At 48.6% G+C, this 21,831-nt stretch overlaps 1 protein-coding gene across 2 annotated transcripts in view; it reads right to left on the bottom strand.

The window, feature by feature from the left end:
* Positions 1-17,615, bottom strand: part of NDRG4 (NDRG family member 4) — a 59,906-nt gene extending 42,291 nt beyond the window's left edge. Inside the window, exons 1-3 of one of the 2 annotated variants that reach the window (XM_066637907.1) lie at positions 17,597-17,615; positions 6,700-6,791; positions 3,303-3,347 (exon numbers count right to left, since the gene is read on the bottom strand). In XM_066637907.1, the coding sequence (XP_066494004.1) occupies positions 3,303-3,347; positions 6,700-6,774 (120 nt within the window). In that variant the 5' untranslated portion in view covers positions 6,775-6,791; positions 17,597-17,615. Of the gene's footprint in view, positions 1-3,302; positions 3,348-6,699; positions 6,792-17,596 lie in introns of those variants that run through there. The other variant, XM_066637911.1, reaches the window with a different exon arrangement.
* Positions 17,616-21,831: the final 4,216 nt, after the last annotated feature.

Raw genomic sequence — 21,831 nt, 5'->3', positions numbered from 1 at the left:
ACCCTCCACCCCAGTAAGCAGAGTAGCCAGAACTGCTCCGAGCTGATCCAGATGCATACAAGGCATAGTGTGGTTAGACAGGACAATAATAACATATGAACAGACCCGCTGGATCATTCATTTCAGGCCATAGGCCCATCTAGCCCAGCTTCTTGTATCTCACAGTGGCCCACCAAATGCCCCAGGGAGCATACAAGGCAACAAGAGACCTGCATCCTGGTGCCCTCCCTTGCATCTGACATATCCCATTTCTAAAATCAGAAGGTTGCACACACATATCTTGGCTTGTAACCTGTGATGGATTTTTCCTCCAGAAATTTGTCCAATCCCCTTTCAAAGACATCTGGCCAGATGCTATCACCACATCCTGTGGCAAGGAATCATGCTTCGGCAAGACATCATCTGCCACTTGTCTCCAATAAAAATGGTCCACATTTTTGGAGAAAGGGATACTCCATAAGAGGATCCCAAGCCATCTTGTGCACATCTCCATGCAATATCCATTTAGCATCTCCATCCTTTCTGCCCTGCAGATTTTACAGACCTGCAGTTTTTGGCAGCGGTTTAAGTTTTAAATTTATTTTTCAATTTGTGTGTTATCAGATATGGATCAGTGATTGAAAACTGGCAATTTAACCCCTTTAAAGGGTCATTTATTTAAAGTTACAATATATAAATTTGAAATAAGAGCAATTATATTAATTACAAACATTTTGCTAATATAAATAGTACAATTTATGGAAATAGGCTGCCAAGTGATATGCAAGTTGAAAAAGGTTCAGAACAGGCGTGTCAAACACAAGGCCTGGAAGCCGTATGTGGCCCACTGAAACTCTTTATCTGTGCTGAGGTGTCACTGTTGAAAGGGTGGCCTGTGTGACAACTGGGCTTTCCCATACCTTGAAAATACGGTCAAGAATTGTGTGTTTTCTCTTCTGTCATTTGCAGCGAATGACTTCCTAAGCGAGAAAAAAGTGCTCATTTCTGGTCATGACCTGCTTTATAACATCACTTCCTGCTTTATGACATCTGGCATTCAGCAGGCCTGAATGTTATTTGGCCCACTGTATGAAATGAGTTTGACATCCCTGGTTTAGAACCATTGCAATAGGGAATTATTTACTTTTCAAGTTTGCCTGTAATTACCTGTGTGTGTGTGTGCCCTCACATCCACACCTGAGCATAGTCAACATCCAAGTCATTTCCCAAGTCTGTTTTATTTCTCTCTTCACTATCCAACCTACACCCCCTCCCTTATATTTTTAAGTTCAGCCTTGTTACATTTCACCCTCTCTCCCTCAGATTGGCAAGATTCTTCAGATCAGTAACAGCCACGCACCAGCCCTCCCAGATCCCTGGCATGGGGCAGATCTGGGAGAAAGGAGGCTCTAGCCCAAGGGCTGCTCTCCACCTGCCCCAGTTTCCACATAGGGTCTGCACTAGCATGGCCCCCAACAGTTAAGCCTCCCAAAGCCAAGGGCTCCCTTGTAACAGGATTCATCTGCCTGTGTGTAGAAATAGGAGGGAAGGCACTGGGGAGGGATGTCCACAAAAGGAACAAGAGCTGTTCCAGCTTTGAAATAAACATACACACCCCTTATGTTGCCCAAGCAACTGCTGCCATGGAAACCAGTGCTATTTCTCACAGCTGACTAAGATTTGATTTCAGGCAAGTTCTCATCACTCTTCAAGTGGTCCACAGACTCTGCAACTGGGAGGCCTGCTTTCCATAGCTACTTACAGCTCAAGCGAAGAGACCGAGAAGATTCCTAGATCTCAACTGGAAAATACAGGAACAGGATCTCCTTTGACCGGCATGTCTCCAGTTAAGCCAAGACACGGGATGCCTGTCCAACATGATGTTTGTGCCCAATGGACACGTCTGAGCACCAACCCTCTTGAGTTCCAACTCTCAGAACTATAATTCTCAGGGGGTGGGAAGGACAACCCCCCCATATGATATAGCCCCATCCAGCATAGGGTTGGCAGACGCAGACTACCATCCTCTTACCCTGAAGGACAACATAACGCTCCACAGTGAGGGGCTCCTGGCTGTCAATCACCATATGCGCACACCTACATGGATCACTCAACCCACCAGCTGAAAGGAGAGCCAGTTCAGTCAATCAAGCTGTCTGTCTCTTATGTTGGGAAACTGGGAAAACAAATACTCATGATAGTTTAAAATCCCCATAAAGCAAGGGACAGACTAGTCTTTGTTGAGTTAATTCTGTCCAGCAGAATCAGCAGGAAAGTGACTAGCCTGTGGGACCAGGGATGCCAGGTGGGCATTGGAATTCCAGTGCAAAGGCTCAGCCCAAGCCCAATCTGACAAATGGCTAATGCATGGAACTCACTTTAGGTATATCCATGTTAGTCCCATGCTGCAGAAACCTGATTTCCAAAGGCAGTGCCACAAGTCTCAGGTCATGCATGAGGAGTCCACCACACAGCTGCTTGGAATAGCTTCAGAATGGCTCCTCCCACATGTCTCAGCCATTACCTACTAGATGTGAGAAGGAGTGGCAAAGGGTAACATGAGAAGGGTCTAGCTCACATCTAGTTGCTCCAAGGGAACTTAAGTGAGTTCTCACAGGACAAGCCAGATGCACTCTGAGCTGCAGAGGAGAATTTACCTCTTCATCAGACACTAGATACAACCCAGTGCAGCTTGGGATGGTGGATGTTTAGTGCAACAATGCTTGCAGGACTTCCAAGACCATCTACCTGTTCTCTATGGTCCTTGCAGGATATATGGTTCCTTAGTTCTATTTCCTTCCTCTCTCCTTCTCACACATCCTCTCACTCCAGACAAGACGGATGTGCCCAGCTAGAGTGCCATTGCTCACAGGCCCTATCCTCATCACTCTCGCATTCAAAGGGGTTAGCTCTAGGGTCCCTTGTTCCCCACATGTTAGAGTCTCTGATCCTAATCAGAAAATGCACATAATCTACTATGCTCTGTAAGTCAAGTACTTCTTTTTGAACCTTTAACCAAACCTCTGCTCCTTTGTGTGTGCTTCATTCACAGCAGTTAACCTTGGATGGTGGGAGTTACCCTTTTTACCATTGGGAGGGAGTCTTCTTTTGATTGTTACTCTGCTACATTCCCCTTTCCCAACATGGGATGTGTTGACAGTCCTCCTTCACAAGGCGCCCCCCTTCTTCAGATTTACTGGGTGTCACTCACTGTAGATCAAGAGGGTGACCTATGAAACCTGAAGCCAGGCAGCTTGAGCACTGCTGATGTACATGACAAAACAGGATGGGGGACATGACAATGAGACGAAGCAGTGACTGACCTTCCAATCGGTGTCCACAGTGGACAGGAAAGTGTCTGAATTCTCCTGGAGAGGAAAAGAGGTCAAAGAAAAGTGTTAGTTCTCACTTTGGCCGTGGTGTCTCCCGACTTTCTTTCATGCAGACTCTGTGCATCCCTGTATCCAGACTGCCCTCAGAGCAGGGCCACCACCAGCACAGGGCATGCAGGGAAGAAGGGGAGGGCAACTGCTTTCAGGGCCCATCTTCACAGATTCTCTCTTTCTTTCTTTCTTTCTTTATTACAGTACAGGTGTGTGCCACATAACGACTGGGATACATTCTCCAATCCCCGTTGTTATGCAAATCGGTTATTAAGTGAACATTCAGCCCAATCTAGTGCCTTTGTTGTGTGAACAGACACTTCCTGCCAGACACTTGCTGGCTGCACAGGCTACTGGAGACAGACTGCCTCTTCTTTGCATTAAGAGTCTCTCTGTTGTGTAAACAAACACTCTGCTGCAGGTTATGGGAGACTTCACTGCCTCATTAAGAACCTCTTTGACCGCTGTCATATATGCAGTCCATCATTATGTGGTCCATTGTTAAGCAGCGCATGCCTGTATTTATGTAGTGCCTTTCTCCTAGTAGACTAAAGTTGCATAGGCTCAAGGCAGTTTTACATAGGCAGACTGACAATAAACCCCTTTTTTCAAATGTGGTTAATACAAGTGGTATTCTTTGAAAGAAACTTCATTTCTCCAGGAGTTTCCTTTCATAGTAAAACACAGCTCTTGCACTTTTCAAGCTTCCACAGGCAGCTCATCTCACCTCACACACACACCTCAGGCCTGGTTCTCAGGATGTTATCCATTTCTTGCCAGTCTACATTCCTTTGTCTCTAGCCAGTGGCTTCCAGTCACCTATCCACGGTGAGACCCAAGCTGATCCTGCTTAGCTTTTTCAGGCAAGGCAGCAGCTCAACCTCCAGATCATAAAACCTGCCCACTATGAGGTTTTCTATCTCAAAGAACTATTTCTCGCCCACTCAAATGGGCTCCCTATATTTCCTGCCTTTGTCCATGATCCCACAACTTTACAAGCTTGTGTGACAAATGTGTATGCACAGCACACTGTAAGGGAACAGGAGCAGCAGCATCCACTGTGTGGGATAGGTGAAGACCCTTGAAGTGCCTGGTCAGAGTTGACAGTCCCACATGGAACAACAACCACAGACACGGCCCCACAAACCCTTGCCATTCATTCAACATGCAGAGAAAACTCTGGCCTCTGGAAGTTCATCAGACCCTCAACCCAGAAAGAAATGGCCTCTCACCAACTCAAGTCAGGGTTTCCCTGAATCCCTTTGATTCCCCTTTTATACCTCTGACATTTGGCACACAGGTCTTAACATGTGGGTCGGGATCCAACTTCAGGCGAGTTGCAGTGGGGTTGCTGCCACCATTCTAGGCCTCAGGCCTAGAGAGCCTAAACAACGGCCAGGCCTAGGAGTCCTACATAAGATATATCCCAGAGACACCAGCTTTGGAGGGGGTACTTGGCCACGCCTCTAATCTTCAGAAGACCCCTCTCAATCTCCTGCGCATGTGCCTGCTCACCCCCTGCTGTGGCACTCCCTGTGCCATTTGGCTTCACTTCCTCTTTCTCTCTCCTCACCTTCCAAAACTGAGCACACACCATTGCCATGCCACTCTCTGCCTCTCCACTCCCTCCAACTGACTTGGAAGGAAACAGCACAGCAGCAATGCCATAAAAGAGGAAGGAGGAAGAGGCGGTCCACGTGCCCTTGCCTCCCACCCACCAGCTGGTCAACCAAAAATGCCTGCCCACATCATGCCATGGCAGATGCAGACTGAGCAGCCTGCAACCATCACAAGGTACAAACTGCTGACACTGTGGCCAGGTATGCAGCATACATGCTGGCCGGTGTGAAAGAGGAGAAGCAACACAGCTGGAGCAGCTGCAAAAATAGCACAAACCAAGAGGAAGGGTGGCAAGGTGACCGCAGAGACCAGGTGAGTCCCAACTGGCAGGCTGGGGGTTGAGATGGGACTCAGCTCTTGATATGCTGAAGGCTACCAGTTCAGCAGTCCTGTTGCCTCTTTGGCTGGTTTGCTGCTTCCGATGCATAGGCAGGAACATTTATCACTATTTTTCAGATCTTTAGCAATTTCCTCTTCTAACCTCATCTTGCTACATTGTTATATTACATTCTTTGTGCCAGCATCTGTACCCTTTTATACTTTTGAACAAAACTTCTGCTTTTCGTGCCTTTTACAGCCTCCTTGACTCTTATATTTAACTATTCTAGCATTCTTTTGAACCAATTTGTTGCCTCCCTAATCAGTTGCAGACATCTCATTTGGTCCTTTACTACAGTGAGATTAAACAACCTTCAAACATTGTAAAGGGACTTGACTTTCCTAGCTCCCCTGCTCAGCTTCCTTTTTCAACCAATCCTTAATATAGAACTTCCTAGGGCATTTCCCACTTGTTTAGCTTCTATCCAACAGCATCATGGACACTGTTCCCAAGTGAATATCTTGCACCGGATATCTTGCACTTGGTAGTGACATCTTGCACCAGATCCTGGGCACTATTCAGAGTTTCATCAAGATTGCTTCTGTTCATGTTGGTTCAGAGTGCAGGTCAGGTACCAGTTGGGTTGCTATTCATTTAGCAGCCAACTAGATGACAAAGCTTGGGGGAAGTTAGGGCCCAATCATATCCAATTTTCCAGTGCTGCAATGCCAATGGGGTATGCACTGTTTCCTGCATTGGGGAGGTGATCACAGATGCCTCCTCAAGGTATGAGAACATTTGTTCCCTTATCTAGGGGCTGCATTGCGGTTGCACCGGTGCTGGAAAATTGGATAGGATTGGATCCTTAGTCAAGACCAGGGGTGTCCAAAGTTTTTGGCAGGAGGGCCACAACATCTCTCTGACACTGTGCTGGGGGCCGAGGAAAAAAAAGAATTAATTTATATTTAAAATTTGAATAAATTTACATAAGTTTACATAAATGAATATATTAAAGATGAACTTCTATGAATGAATGAAGGTCTTGAAATAGCTGATAGCCTATAAAGGCCTTGTACAACGCAAGGCTAGCCTTGCCTTTGCTGCTGCTACTGCATCACAGACCTGAAACTGCAAGCAGTGGAGGAAGCTCTCATCCCACAGCTCATGTGAGAGGTCAAACAGTCGCCCTCACACAGAGAGCAGTTGTGTCGGGCCAGTGAGGGCTCCAACAAATCTCCAGAGGGCCAGAGGCTCATTGGAGACTGGGGGCTCCCTGAGGGCTGCATTGAGAGGCCTTGAGGGCCACATGGGGCCCCAGGGCCGGGGTTTGGGCACCCCTGGTCAAGACAAATACCCTCTGCAAAAAAGTTATCACATTTGTAGACCCAAAAGACTCACAAGCTCAGTGTCCTGGCCCCGAAGCAGCGGTTTCTCTTCTGTAAATCGCAGCTCATGCAGGCCAGCCATGGTCATTTCCTGCAGCAAGAGTCCTGGACAGGGGAGGAAACCAAGAGCACCAGTGAGTACAGCACAGATCTATGAGCATCCAAGCTCCAGGCTGAGGTAAGTTGCCAGGTCATGCTTGGTTTCTCTATGGTCTAGCTAGGGAACTACAGGCTGCCCAAAAAAGGTACCAATGGACCCTACTCACATACCCAGGAGGCATCATAATATCCCAGCTGAGCCCCCAGTTCAGTGGGAAGTAGATCAGGATTAATCATTATGCTTAGCACCTGTAGAGCACTCTGGCATGTTCAGAGTGCTAATTATTTCAGCCATTTCCCAATAGCCCGGAAAGATAGGCCAGTTTTATTGCCCCATGTTGCAAATATAAGAGCAGAGGCTGAGAGAATCATGTCTTGCCTTAAGAAGATTTGAGAGGAGGCTCCCTGGCTCAGGGGAAAAAAACCCAAGGGGCTAGGAAGACAAGCCCAAGACATTTTAAAAAGAATAGTTCTTCAAATTAAGGTGGATTAAAAATGCAAAATGAAACAACTGTAGTCTAAGCATACTGTGTATCATCCAAAGAGCTATACAATTTTTATAAATTAAAATACTGTACCTTATTCAGAAATCTACATACTATTAGTTCAATAATCTTATCTTTAAAAGTGACTCATCAAAATGATCCGAATTTGCAAAGTTTATTCACAAGTCTAAGTATTTTTCTGTTCATATTATTCACTGCATATCATTTTACTGGGGTAAATTCCTGAAAGGTTTGGGTTCTTTTTTTTTTTTAACCCTGCTATGCTACAGTAAGGATTTAATTAGAAAACATTAAAAAAAGACACACACATACAAATAGATGGGCCAGTTACCTCTATCCCTTTACTGGGGCAAATTCAAAAAGAAGTGCAATCACAGCCTTTGCACAAGATTCTGGCAACTATTCTTTGAAAAAGATTTGTGTTTGAAGAGATGCTTTTCCAGCATTCCAAGTTCCAACGTTGCTCCTCTTCCCCAGCTTAGGACCACAGGGGCTGGGGTCTGGAGACCTGGTATTATGGATGCAGCCTCCAGTGCTAAGCTACCTGAATGCTGCCTGGGGAGACAAGCAACTGGCATTTGGGACTTGCTAGTCTCAGGCAATCAGTCTGTATGGTGGAGAGGTGGTGAAAGAGGCCTGGAGCCAGATAGCCATGGAGGAGGAAGAGGAAGCAACACAGGTGTAACAACCAAGGCTGCACCATAGCATGCCTGGAAGAAGCAGCAGTATGGGGGGGGGGATGAGAGGGAGAAAGAGAAAGGCCAACAAGTTCTCAAGAAGAGGGCTGGACCACAGACTTTTGGTGCCTGAGGCAGAAAACACAGCTCTTCCTTCCTATACACCACTGGTCTTCAATCTTTTTTGTGCCATGACCCCAATAAAAAAAAAGATGAGACCGGGGACCCACCCCTGATCCTGCCTGACTCTCCCGGGACCCAAACCGCCTACCTCCCATCTCTGTCCACCCCATTTCCCCCCACCTCTTCTGTCTCCACTACTCTTCAAAGCTCTTTAGAAGAAGCCTGGTTGAAGAACCTAGGTCCAGTCTGGCCCAGGACCAGTTTCATCTTCCTCTCTCTGCAACAGCTGTATTGGCTGGATAACTCCCTATGAGTCTAGTGCAGGATCGGCATTTGTTTCCAAGAGCTTTCAATTAAGCAAATATTAGAAAGTCACTATAAACCTACTGTGCCCTTCCAGTCAAAAAGAACTGAACTTTACAGCACCACCCCTGGACTTCTCACTGCTCAGAGAAGTGAGGCACATGTCACAGAGTTCTACAACCACTGGGCATGCACATCTCCGATACACAATATGTCCATTACTGGAATGTCTGCCCTCTTAAGAGCCAAACAATAAATCAATGAAAGCACCTGAAATTTCTGGTGCTTAGAGTAACAGATCTGAGGCTTGCACAGACTATCCATGAGTCGGGAAGACTCATTCCAACAACGAGGCTGGTGGGGACCCATCTCAGATGCACCAAAGCCTTTTTGCCAGTGTGGCTATTTCCCCACAGCTGTCCCTGGAGAACTTGCAGGTGTCTCCACTTGCAAAGGACAACTAGTAATGTCCTGAATGTGCCACCAGGGTCAGATGCAAAGATACAATGCCAGAAGCAAAGAGTCACATAATCAACCTTGACTTCTCTTCCCATTCTGCAGCGGTAACTTTGAGAAGTTTGGAGGAAGAATACAGCTCCTTGAACCCATGGCAAACCCCAAGCTAGAAAGACCCTTTGCTGCCTACCTGCAGTTAATTGGCAAGAACTTAACTTCCTCTGATATGAAGGAGAATTGCAGATTCTAGCAGGTCTTTTGCAATGCAACATGCAGTACAAGAAATGCGAAACTGATGCAACAACTGGTGTTGCCTACTGTATAGACTTAGCACCCTAGCTTTTGAAAAGCAGCTAGGACAGTGGTTCCCAAACTGTGGGTTGGGACCCACCAGTGGGCAGCGACCTGATTTTGGTGGGTTGTGAAACTGACAAGTTGATAGTTGACAAGGAAAATGTACTGAACCCTATGGAAACGGAAATCGATCAGCATTCACACATTTTACTTGCAAGTTGGCAAGCGTGTCTTGGTCCACTTTGATGGGCAGAATGAGGCGAATGCGAGGCCACCAGAATGGTCCCAATCCGATGAACATGGAGCTTAACAAATGCTCCAGAAGGCAGTCGTCCACACTCCACCATGGTAAAAAGAATAAAAACAGAGGTTTGAACGGCTGGTAAAGTGAAACCTTTTTTTTTTTTTAAAGTCTTGTAAAGCTAGGTGGGTCCCAACAGAGTGTCATTTTAAAAAGTGGGTCCCAGTGCTAAAACATTTGGGAATCACTGAGCTAGGAGATGGTAGCCCTACAGGGCAATAAGAAAAGCTCTCTTTTCCTGATTGCACTTCATTTTTTTTTATATCTGAATTTTTATTTGCTATATTGGTTTTTGATGAGTTTTACCAAGAGCCACATCCAACACATTTGGGGGCAGAAACAGTGAAATATAAGAGTTTTAAGAAAACAAAATAAAGATAAATCCCACCCCCAGTTAGTGTCAAGTTCTTTGCCCAATCCCTGCAGAAAAGGGAATTATAATCATAAAACAACAATGTTAAACTAACCACCCAGTCCTATGGAATCTTGTACAAGTCAAGAAGCACAAGCCCTCCGGTGCAAGAACTTTCATATCAGGTAACACAGGCAGTGGCTGCTGAGACGGAGCCCTGCATGGGGACTACAGTCATATTCAGAGGCAGACAATAATAGTTTCAAATGTTTAAAGCATTTTATGTGCATTCACTTGTTGCAATGCTTTCAGCAACCCTGTAAGGTGAATAGTAGCGGAGGATGGTGAGGGAGTATGTTACCGAATGTCACCTGGTGAACTCATGGCAAAGATGAGATCCAAAACAGAAAGTCCTGATTTGTAGCTAGGGTTTCTGGCCAGGAGGCTACAGCAGCTCTCTGGAGGGCTCTAAGGGCAGGTGTCATGGCCCAGCAGTGGACCCCTGAAGACACAAAGGTCGAAGAAAACTGGGGAAAGCGATTGTCTCAAGAAAGGGCCACCAGAGACTCGCATGAGACAGAAACCTCAGGAGCATATGAAAGCATCTTTGGCAACAGGGGAGGTAGCTCTGCCCTCCTCTTCCTGGGATGACTCCTCCTTAGAACCTATGGCAACACAGGAGGGTACCGATTACAGTATCTCTGGAGCAACAGAGAGAAACAAGGCACAACAGTTGTGTTTTTTGGGGGAGGGAGATAAAACCAGCAACCTTACAGGATGACCACTTGAGCCCTCTGCTGGCTCTAAATCACTGAGGGATCAAACCATGGCTTGCTGCTCTTGGGTTCCTGCAACCAGGCTGAATGTGAACAGCTCCACAGTGAGCTGTCCATGGTCCTGTTTCTCAGTCAAGAACATAAGAAGAGCCCTGCAGGATCAGGCCAAAGGCCCATCTAGTCCAGCTTTCTGTATCTCACACTGGCCCACCAGCTGCCTTAGGGAGCACATAAGACAGCAAGAGACCTGCTTCCTGGTGCCACTCCCTTGCATCTGGCACTGATGTCACCTACTTCTAAAATCAGGAGGCTGCACATACCCACCATGGTTTGCAACCTGTGATGGACTTTTCCTCCAAGAATCTGTCCAATCCTCTTTTAAAGGCGTCTAGGTCAGATACCATCACCACATCCTGTGGCCAGGAGTTCCACATACTAACTACACACTGGGCAAAGAAATATTCTCTTTTCAAAGCATCCTATTGCACCCTGCAACAACAGGAGAGCCTAACAACAGGCTATCTGAGCACGCTTTTGGGAGTTGTGCAGGCACAGCCCTATATCTGACAAATCACAGTAGCACTGGCTACAATGGAGTTTCAAGAGAGAGGCAGTGTCACAGGACAGATCTGCTCCACTGGCCTCAGGGCAAGTAGCCAAACACCTGGCAATACACTGTGATGTTCCTACAGCCAACTCCTTCAATGAACCAAGAAAGCCCCTCCCCAAAATGGCATGCGATCTATTCTCACACTGACAGGTTGAAATCCAGAACAAGTCACAAGAACATCTCCTGCGTAAATACAAGTAAGATGGATGGGAGCTTGACAAGTAGATGGCTGTGTCCTCACTGTCAAGGGGGCTGAGCAGGAGATGTTCCAGGCAACTTGTGCCCCAGAGCTCTTCATATTTCTGTGGGCCCGATGCAACACCAAAAAAAAAAAAATGACCCAGGCCATGAGCAGCTTCGTTTTGCTGCATTGGAAAGCCTCAGCCAAAGAACACCCTCCAAGGACAGATTCACTCTTCTAAACAGACACAGAGAGGATTTATCATGGTGAGCTGCAGACTAAGGCAGAAGGCCATAAAAACTGACTCTCTTTTGAGCAGCTCATTACGAACAGGCAGTTGTACCAGCGGTCATGAATTTCCCGCAAGAGAACACTATGTCTGTCTGCTCATTTCCCCAGCAGAGTCGCTGTCTTGCCTACCACATATGTTGGACTTCCAGGCCATGGAGAGGGCTGTGTGCCATCCATGAACACAGGAAGAACAGCAGGCATTCATCTTGTCTCACATTTCAGCACACTGAGGATCTTAGCTTTCATTTTTTTAAAGCAACTTTCTAGGCCTAAAGAGCCAGAAGATACATGGGCATTGCAAGAAATCTCATAGGTTGGATGGAGGGCTGAGAAGTCATTCTACTGGACAAGGGGCAAGTTTTCAGTGCTCTGAATAGCCCTTCCACATAGCAAGCAGAACTGACATGATTTGGCACTCTTGCACCGCCTGATTTCAAGAGCCATGAGAGTGCCGGGGGGGGGCCCTCTTCCTCCTGGGGAATGTCCACATCATAATGGAATGGGAACTACATATACAAGACAGATGCTTCAGGGAAGGGTTTATTACCAGGTTGTCATGAACACAGGAGCTTCAAGCAGAGCAGGGGGTGGGTCCTCTGAGGATGATGGTCCAAGTTTCCAGATCTGGTCTTCCTGGCCTTGCTTCATACAGATCCCTGCCTGGGGCTGGGAGCCCAGAGTCATCCTTCCAGCCAATGGGACACCTCTGGCCTTGTGACACAGATGCGGGCTGCTACAGGGCCTGGAAGTGGGGTGCGCTCCATGTTCACAGGACCCAACTAGGTTACCCCTGCCTGTTTGCCCCTTCCCCCCCCCCCCGGTGTTCACTCCTTCACAGTCCTCCCTCTCCAGTCATCTCCATTTTTCCCTTGCTTCTTCCTTGGTGTGTCTGCTGCTTTTCTCTCCAGCCCAACACTGCTTCCTTCCTGTCTTCACCCTCTTCTCTCTCATGGTCTTGGCCCCATCCATCTGCCCACTTTCAACTCACCCTCTTGTCATTCTTCCTCTCCCCATCTCTCTAGATCTAGAGAGTCTAGATCACAGGACATCACTGGGAGTTTCATATGGGGAAAAAGAAAGAAGGGGTGGATGAGCAGGAGTTGGTTGTTTTGCAGGGGACTGTCTCTTGCTTGTTGGTGGGGGTGGGGGTGAGGCCACGTACTGCTTGCTTGTGGGAGGTTGATGGATTTGTTCCTGGCTGGACTGTTTCTGGTTCCCCTCCTTTTTCTTTTCTCTTCTCCCCCCCCCTTTTTTTTTAATCTGCACCCTTAGGCTGGTCATATGGTACAGAGTGGGCAGAGTTTGCTGCTGAGTGGGCAGAGTTTGCTCCTCAATTTACTGATCTGCTTACAGAAGGAGCCATATTCCTCAGGTGGAATAATACCCACAGTTGTAAGCTCACAAATAGGGTGAACGAATGGTTACAAGGGTGCTACATATGGGAGTTTAGTGGGGAGAGGGGAGATCCAGAGATTGCAGTTGCTGGTGTATCTGCAGCTCCAAGTAGTATGAAGCATGAGATAACCACAGTAAGTGACCTGCAGGGTGTCATGTTTATTTTCCTTCCTGAATTGGGGGTGAATTACACCTTTCGCTGCAAGCTAATCTCCCTGCTGGAGAAAAAGATGATAGTGTTGAAGGCTTGCCTTTCCACGCTCATAGGAGTGGGAGAAGACTTTCTGGACAAGACAGATAATCTCTTTATGCAAGAAGACATGAGGGGGGCCACTGAGAAAGAGAAAATTCCTGTGGAAGGTGAGCAGAAAGTGTCAGGGAGGAACTAGAGAACCAAGAGGCGTTCTGTGTCACTGGAGCTGAGCAACTGATACAAGCTCACTATGGTAGACATCCAGACAAGAACTGCCACCCGTAGTTCCACAGACCAGAGACAAGGACTTTGTTACCCACAAATGAGAGGAATCCACATTCTAGTGTGAGACAACACATGCTGGTAGTAGGGGACTCCCTACTGAGAAGGACTAAGGCAGCAGTGTGCAGATTGGACAAGTATATTGTCTTCCTAGTGCGCATACCCAGGATGTGATGGAGAGGTTACCAAGACTCAATCAGGTGAAAAGAACCCCATGTAGGAACAAATGCATTTGCCCAAAGTAGCCTTGGAAGGATCCTGAGAAACTACAAGGATCTTGAAGGAAAGATGTTGGTGGTACAAGTGGTGTTCTCATCTGCCCTCCCTGGTCAGGGCACAGCAAGAGAATGCAGGATCCCAACACTGCACAACTGACTGTGAAGACGGTGTCACTGGGAGCACTTTGTTTCTTGGGCCACGGCCTGTGCAGTGAAGGACATCTGGCTGCACCTCACGAGAACTGGGAGGAATGTCTTTGGGAAGAACCTGGCAAGAAGGCATCAATGCAAAGGGAGGGGAGAAAACAACATGGAACCAAGTATAAAGAGACAAGAGGTAGTGGAAGAAACAGGCTTGCAGAGGGCATGCTCAGAGACTTGCCTCAAATGGCATCAGGGAAGTTAATAGGAGGAGATACCTGTGATCTCCAATATCTCTATACAGAGTATGGGAAACCAACAGGACAATCCTGAAATCCTGAATCCTAAGCCGCTTTCCGATTTAATGTCCAGAACACTTAGGGAAGGAGAGTTTTCCTTAAGAGGGAACTGGACTCTTAAGTGCTGTACAAGCTGGAATCATTCCCAGGGTGCCCCGCATTTCCTTTTTCGTTTAAAGAGCTCACAAGGAGGAAAGGACGAGACCGCTGTGCTCCAAGGATCAGACCTCAGCAACCTCACTTCTTCCTCTGCATGCATTCTTTAAATGCAAGAGGAAACGTGGAGTGCACAGGGAACAACCCCAACTTACACAGCAAAGCAAGTGGTGAGCACAGGCAGGCCTTGCACAACCCAAACTTTACTTCAACCTGAAATTTCACAAGTCAAGGGGCACCTGTATGGGAAAGCAAATTTGATAGGGAAGCAAGTGCAGTTTCCATGACACCTTTCATTCCCAGTGACTTTGACTTGTCCTCCACTCTTTTCTCATTCCATTGTCAAATTCATACTTTATGCTCCTTGGATCCATCTCCCATCCTCCCACTTCTTTGTTTTCCCTTGTGTTTATTGTAGCATGCTACAATAAGACTCTGCTCCCTCCAATCAGAACTTCCTTGGATAGAATCCAGCGTCCACCATCTATTCTTGCTAGGTGGTAGGCAAGTCCCCCCCTTTCCACCTCAGTCTTCTTGTCTGCAATATGGAAACACTACTGAACAAAATCAGAGGTCAGCCAGGCTGACAACCCATGCAACTGGAGCACCTGTCTGGGTGGGTTGATCCTGGAAATCTTTGTACCAGGGGCTTAAAGGCTATCAATTTTTTTTTTTAACATTTGCACCAAAAAGCTGTTCCAGAAAATTTTGCTTTTCTCTTCTCAAGTGCCTTGTCATCATCTTTAAAGCATTTAGGAATTCTGGAGGCCATGAAGACCACCACAGCACAAAATCTCCTGGAATGTGATACCTCCTTTGCATAAAGAATTGGAAAGCAGAGGACTTGGGGGTCTTTCTTCTGTAGAACATCCAAGTACCACTGTATGCATGACTGAAAACCTGCAACAGCTCTATCAGGATGTCAACACACTGCTGGATCGTACATCCAGGGTCAACATGTGGGCACTGCAGATGGCCTAGGGAATCTCCATACAGGTCTGATGTGAGCACCGCCAATCATCTAGTCCACCCCTGATACTCCAACCATGGCACACAGTTGCTGCAGTGCTGCTCTTTAGAAGGGCACATTCTAGAAGAAAAGTGCACTGTCCGGCATCCCCAAGAAGCAAGAGAGAAAAACTTTACAAGGACTTGTACAAAAGCTTTGCTTACACTGAGATCAACCCAGCATCTCCTCATCACAATATACACACATACATTCTAAAAGGTGTGTCTACAGACAGACAGAAATGACCCATTCGACCCATACGGGAAGCAGCTGTCCAGGGTGGACCCCCCCTCCCCTCCTTCCTTCCCCCCATGGAAGGAATTGAGGCTCCAATAGGAACCCTCCAGCACTGAGCATTGGTGGAGATTGCCTTACAAAGAGAGCCCCTGGGGCCACATGCACAGACAGAACACGCCCATTCCCCTCCTCAGCCTTTACTCCTTTACAGCATCACCAAGTTAGCTACTGCACCAAGTGGAAGATGCCAAGTGGAAGATGCCAGCCTTGGAGACCAGGGAGCACAAGCCCCTGGGGGAAAACTTAGCGTTGCCAAGACTGCCACCACTGCCCAAGTATCACAGAGGAAGCAATTGCAGTTTGAACAGAGGAAGAAGGTCACTGGCAGGCAAAGGAAGAAGTTCCATCTTGGCACTGCGGAGGAGTCCCCCACCAGTGGCGTAGATAGAGGGGGTGCAAAGCACCGAGTTTTGCAGGCGCCTGAACGCACCATGCAAGTGGCCCCGCCCCCATCCCTTTGGAGCCATTCTGGGCGGTGGGAACAAAACGGAATGCCTGGCTCCGAATGGAGGGAGGGCTGCTTACAGAGCGCATTCAAGCGCCTGCAAAACTTGGTGCTTTGCACCTCCTCTAGCTACACCACTCCCCCACCCCACTCCAGCTCCCCAGCCTGGCCTCTGCTCCCTGGAAGGGCTGGAGCTGACCCCAGTTGGAGGATGGCAGTGCCCCTGGCAGCTGGTGCCATCCTGGCTCCCCCAACTGGGGGCAGATTCCGAAGGGGTGGCTTCGGATGCCAAGGGGAGGGGGGCAATGCAGCCCCCTCCCCCGCAGCCCCCAGGAGGGGGGCGGCGCTTACCTGTCACCAGCTCTATCTTATGGCCCCAGACCTTCATGTCTTGGGGGGTCTTCCTGCGGAGGCAGCCGGCGGAGAGGGTGCCCGGCGAGCGAGTGCCCAAGTGCAGCAGCGCAGGCGACGGAGCCAGACGCTTCACTGCGGCTGGGGAGGCGGCGGGCGGCAGCAGCAGGCATCGCTCCAGCAAAGGGGGCGGGCGCGGGGAGGGAGCGAGCGCCAGGCAGGCGGCAGCCCGCCGGTTGGCCGAGCAACGCGAGGGGGCAGAAGGAGAAGCAGCAGCCGGAGGGGGTGGCAGCGCCCGCCCAGCCCAGGCGGGCGCAGGTCGGGGGGGGTGGAGGATCGTGGCGCCCCTAGACCTTCCAGCCGCTGGACGCCCGGGCGCAGCCCCCCCCCCGTCCCAGGCCCACTCACCGGCGGATGAGCCCCGGGTGGGGGTCTCCGGGTCCGCGCCCCCAGCCAGGCTGCCTGCCTGCCTGCCACCGGTGGCGCTCCTGGCTGGCTGGCTGGCTGGCCCACCCAGACGAGCAGAGCGGAGGCTGCGCTGCCCGGGAAGCCTCCGGCTTAAATGGGAAGGCGCGGCTGCGTCAGGACGGCGGCGGCGGGGAGGGGGCGCTCCCGCCCTCCTGCGCCCTCCTCCTCCTGACCGCGGCAAGGGGCTCCTCCTCGCCCCCCACGCAGGGGCCCGCCAGGTCGGAGCCTGGGCACGTGGGTACCAGCAGCAGGGCGCGCAGGGGCTGCAGCAGACCCCCCCCCCGCCCCTTGGCGGCTGGGCAGGCTTCTGGCCTTGGAGCCTTCGAGGGGCGGCGGGAGCCCAACTCTGTGCGTGTCTCCTCAGAAGCAAGTCCCGCTAGAATCCAAGGGGCTCACTCCCAGGAAAGCGCGGCTAGGATCGCAGCCCCATCCTACGCCTGTCTACTCAGAACTCAGCACCATTACAACCGATGGGGCTTACTCTCAGGAAAGTGCGGCTAGGGTTGCAACCGGAGGGGCCTGGCAGCAGCCAGCAAGGGCAGGTGCGTCCGGGGGGGAGGAGCCCCCGCTGCCCGCCTTGGGCTGCCAGCCCTTTGGAGGCTGCGGCGGACGACCTTCGCCCGAGAGGCCCGGAGCTGCTGCGGGCCTCCCTCTGGCTCGGATGCGTCGCGCTGGGTGCCTCCCTACCTGGCAAGCGGGTCCCAGGCGCCTCCTCTGCCTTCCCCGGCGCTTCTGCCGTGGCGCTCTGCGGGAACCCCCGCCCCTTCTCCCGTCCTGCTCCGCATCTGGGTGGGACTGCCCGGCAAGCTGGCCTGGGAGGGGTGCCCGCGACGCTGCTCGCCTTCTCCCCTCCAGGTGAGGCTTGGATGGATGATGGGCTCTGCTCACCTGAAACCAACCCCTTGAAGGCTGCGCTGCTGCTGCTGCTTGCTGGCTGACAGCCCAGTCCTAAGCGGGTCTACTCAAAAGGAAGCCCCATGATGTTCAATGGGGCTTGCTCCCAGGAAAGTGTGCATAGGATTTCTGCCCAACGTTGCGTATTCGCAATAGGGATCCAATATGTACACCTGCAGAGTGGGCAGAAATGGGTTTGATCTGGGTGCTGTTGTATTTCATAGCCACACCATGCTTGTATACTGTGCTTTACACAGTATGACAGGACAGGCCCCTGCCCCACAGTTTACAATCTAGATACCAACAGAAGGGAAACAACAGAGGAAGGGGAGGTAGGTGAAGGCAGGCAGGGGGGAAATCCATGATTGAGTTGTACATACTTTAAGTTTAGTTCTAGTAAAGAGAGACAACTAAGAGTGCAAGCCTGTGCATGCTACTTGGAAGTAAATCCCATTGTGTTCAATGGGTTTACTCCCAGGAAAACATGATAGCAGTGCTTCCCAAACTTTGAGCCATGACTCCCTGGGGAGCCGAAGAAACCAGCCAAGGATGCTGTGGAATCCTCGTGAAAAGCCTGCCACCTTATATAGGACTGTAGCTCTAGTAGGGAGCCACCACCAATGGCCCAGTAGGGAGCTACCCATCGAAAAGTTTGGGAACCCCTGTGTTGTAGGATTGCAATTTGCCAAACAAGTACCAAAAGCTTCATGGGAAAAGGTGGGTTTTAAAGGAAAAATTTGAAGGAAGAGAAAGAGCACCAATTCTGGGAGGGGGTTCTAAGCATAATTTACCTGCAGTTCCCTGGAAGATTTTAGATGACAGATAAGAGCTGTTTTATTTACCTCAGTGCTTAGTGGGCTTTGATCAATTGAGTTTGGCAGCAACTGCTGTTCTTGGTTGTTTATGAATTTTATGGCTGTGTGTTTTATGGCTGCAGTTCTGCTAGAGCTTAATATTGGCCATTTGCATTTTATATTATTTTCAGGGAGCATTTTAAGTTTCCTTGAAAACTGCAGTGAAAAGAAAGTGTAGAAATATTTTAAGCAAATAAATAGATGAATTAAAATACATTTTGGTCCTGGAGGTGGAAAATCCAAAGGGTAACACACACACACACACACACACACACACACACACACACACACACACACACACACACACGTGTATTTTTGCTGATGCATTTGAAATGAACTGCTAATAAATTGTTGAATTCTCAAAAATTGTGCCGTTTACATTATTCTGTGGCTATATTGAAATGTTCTGAATGGTTGTTATACATTCTGTGGACCACTTTGAGCACAGTGTATTGTGAAAAATGTGGCAGGTAAACAATAGAATTTGACTAGTTAGCACAAGGCCCAATCCAATTGGAAGTTCTCATTGGAAGGGATGGTAGATGTGGAAGAGCAGAACCCATGCTGTCACACAGTTTAGTTCATTCTTTCATGACTCCAAATGACCAGAACTTGGACATAGAGGGGGAGGAACCAGTTCTGAGAGGGATGGGGACCAGACAGTGAAAAGTCCTGGGAACCTGACCTTGACCCCCTGGAGATGATCTTGCCTAAGCCAAATACACACCCCCAGTGGTCAGACTCTGATCAACCAAGACCCTCTTGCAGACAATGGGGTCTGGTGAGAGGGACAAAGGCAATGAAGTGCTTGACACCAAGGATCCTTACTCTGCAGCAATGGGGGGGGGGGGGCCAGATAGTAGGGAGAGGGTAGGAGATATACCAGAAGTCAGCTTGGATCAGGTTGCTCCACTGGAAGTCTCCGGGTTCTGTCACTCTGGCCCTTACATGACACTGAGCCAGACTTGCACAAATCTCTCTGCCAAGCTGCTACCTCCCCCTATTTAATGGAAGAGCCCCTCCTGACAGCCACAATCTCCACCACTCCTCTTCCTCTTGTGGATGCTCTCACCATTCACTCTCTTGTACTCCATTCCCTTCTTGAGTACAGGGAGCAGCAGCAGTGTGAGTGGGTGGGTTGGCATCTCCCGCCAAGGACACTGCTGTGGTTAACCTTGTGAATGGGGAAGGCATATAACAGGCCAGGCCATGTAGAACACAGGCCTTCAATAAAGACATGCTCACACTTTTCAGCCACTTCATGTTCTAGAACCCCTGAGGCTTTTAATAAAAGTGTGCTGATCAGGCTGGAGCCTCCCTCCTTCCCCCTGATCTGCTCCTGTGCCAGGGCCAAAATGGGTAGATTCTGCTGCCACTACAAGGACCAAGCCAGAAAGAGAGAGATAGAGCATTCTCAGAAACCTTCATGGTTACCTGGAAAATTTTCTGCAAGCCTAGACTGTAAGCACAGCGATTTTCAATCTTTTTCATCTCACAGCACACTGACAAGGCCCTAAAATTGTCAAGGCACATTTTTAAGGACATATTCTATCATTTTAAAAATGAGTAAGATTGTGTTTAAAGTTCAGTAACTAAAATTTTAATCACTGTGTTGATGAGTGTTTCAGTCCTTTATTATTTCTGATTTCTGTTCTCTCATCTTCTGCATCAGTTAATTCTCCTGACTCACACACAATTAACACAAACTGATCTCTCATTCATTCCAAGGAAGATACATCAAGTGAGGGGAAATACTTGTCTATGTCAAAAATATTTTCCAGTGTTTTTACTCAGCAGTGACAAACTTCAGAGAATTCGATGGGAAAGATTTTTGTCTAGTCTCCCAATGTCACTAACTGCTTCCAAGAAGCCACAACCATGCCTCTTTTCAATTTTTGACTGGTCTACTTAGTTGCCACTCATGCATTTCCTGACTTTGGGTGTATATTAAATAGCCATGCCTCTCCCTATTTAGACAGGAAGCTTGGTGCTGTTGAGCCACCCAGAGTTTCACTTGGGCTTGGAAATAAATGGCAAAGAAGTGACATGGGTCAAAACATGTGCATGACCTTTTTCTAGAAAAGGTAACGGAATACTAAATATCTACTATTTAGTATCTACAGAATACTATATCTACTACTATGAGCCTTCCCCAAACTCCCATGGCACACCTGTAGACCATTCATGGTATACCAATGTGCCGTGGCACAATGATTGAAAATCACTGACCTAGAAGGTAGCTCTGGAAAGGTAGCAGTGGAATTTACCGGTATGTTCTTTTCTCTAATCACACCTGCTACCTTCTTCCAAAATATTGACTCTTACTGCATGTCCACCATACGGTTTCTTGCCCATGGGGAGGTGCATCTCCAACATGCATCAATATTAAGAGGGGATGAAATCTCAAATCTTTACAGGAAAGAGGCACCAGCTATATGGTGCCTTGCGGAGATTTCCCCTCAAGCTCACTGAGATGGTACCTCTGATTCTCCTGGCATCCCTATAAAGTCACTTTGGAGAGTGTGCTTTAAATGAAGGTCTGTCAAAGGAATGGGTGTTAAGGAAGCTATTTTGAGGTGTGCAAATGTATTCAGCAAGTTCACCAACTGGAGCAACTAACAGGCTGAAACTGCATAATTTCTACATCTGTGAGTCAAGAGACTGGCACATTGAAGTGTTGTCTATGCAGCTGAAGCTAGATAGGAGGTTGGTGCTAAGTTCTGAACATTTCCCTCTCCCAGATGCTCTTCCAGCTTAAACAGGAAGCATCATGTCACTGTCCTGGTAGGATGGAGGCAATCCTGCTGGCCGTTGGGGGTGCCAATGGCACTTGTTCATTTGAGCCTCTTTTCCAAAACCTGTATCTTGAGTTTGCAATGAACAGGCTCAACTGTGGGTCTCTCTCTCTCTCTCTCTCTCTCTCTCTCTCCCCCCCCCCCCTCCTACCAAGAGTAACCCCAGTGTGGTGTCTTTGATCAACTACCATGGACACTTAAGTGACATTTAATTCTACGGACTTGCATTGGCTTTCTTTCCTAGGTTTAATTCCATGCCTGTATTTGTTTGACATTCTAAAAAGTGATGTGTTTTAACCATGATGTGTGGATTTTACATACCGTAATTATTTACCACAGTAATGTACTGTCTTTCTGCCAAGGCACTCAAGGCAGTTTA

Source organism: Tiliqua scincoides, chromosome 9 (assembly GCF_035046505.1).
Source record: "Tiliqua scincoides isolate rTilSci1 chromosome 9, rTilSci1.hap2, whole genome shotgun sequence".
Classification (NCBI taxonomy): domain Eukaryota; kingdom Metazoa; phylum Chordata; class Lepidosauria; order Squamata; family Scincidae; genus Tiliqua; species Tiliqua scincoides.
Note: the sequence above shows the minus strand (reverse complement) of the source record. Positions and strands in the feature narration are given on the sequence as shown.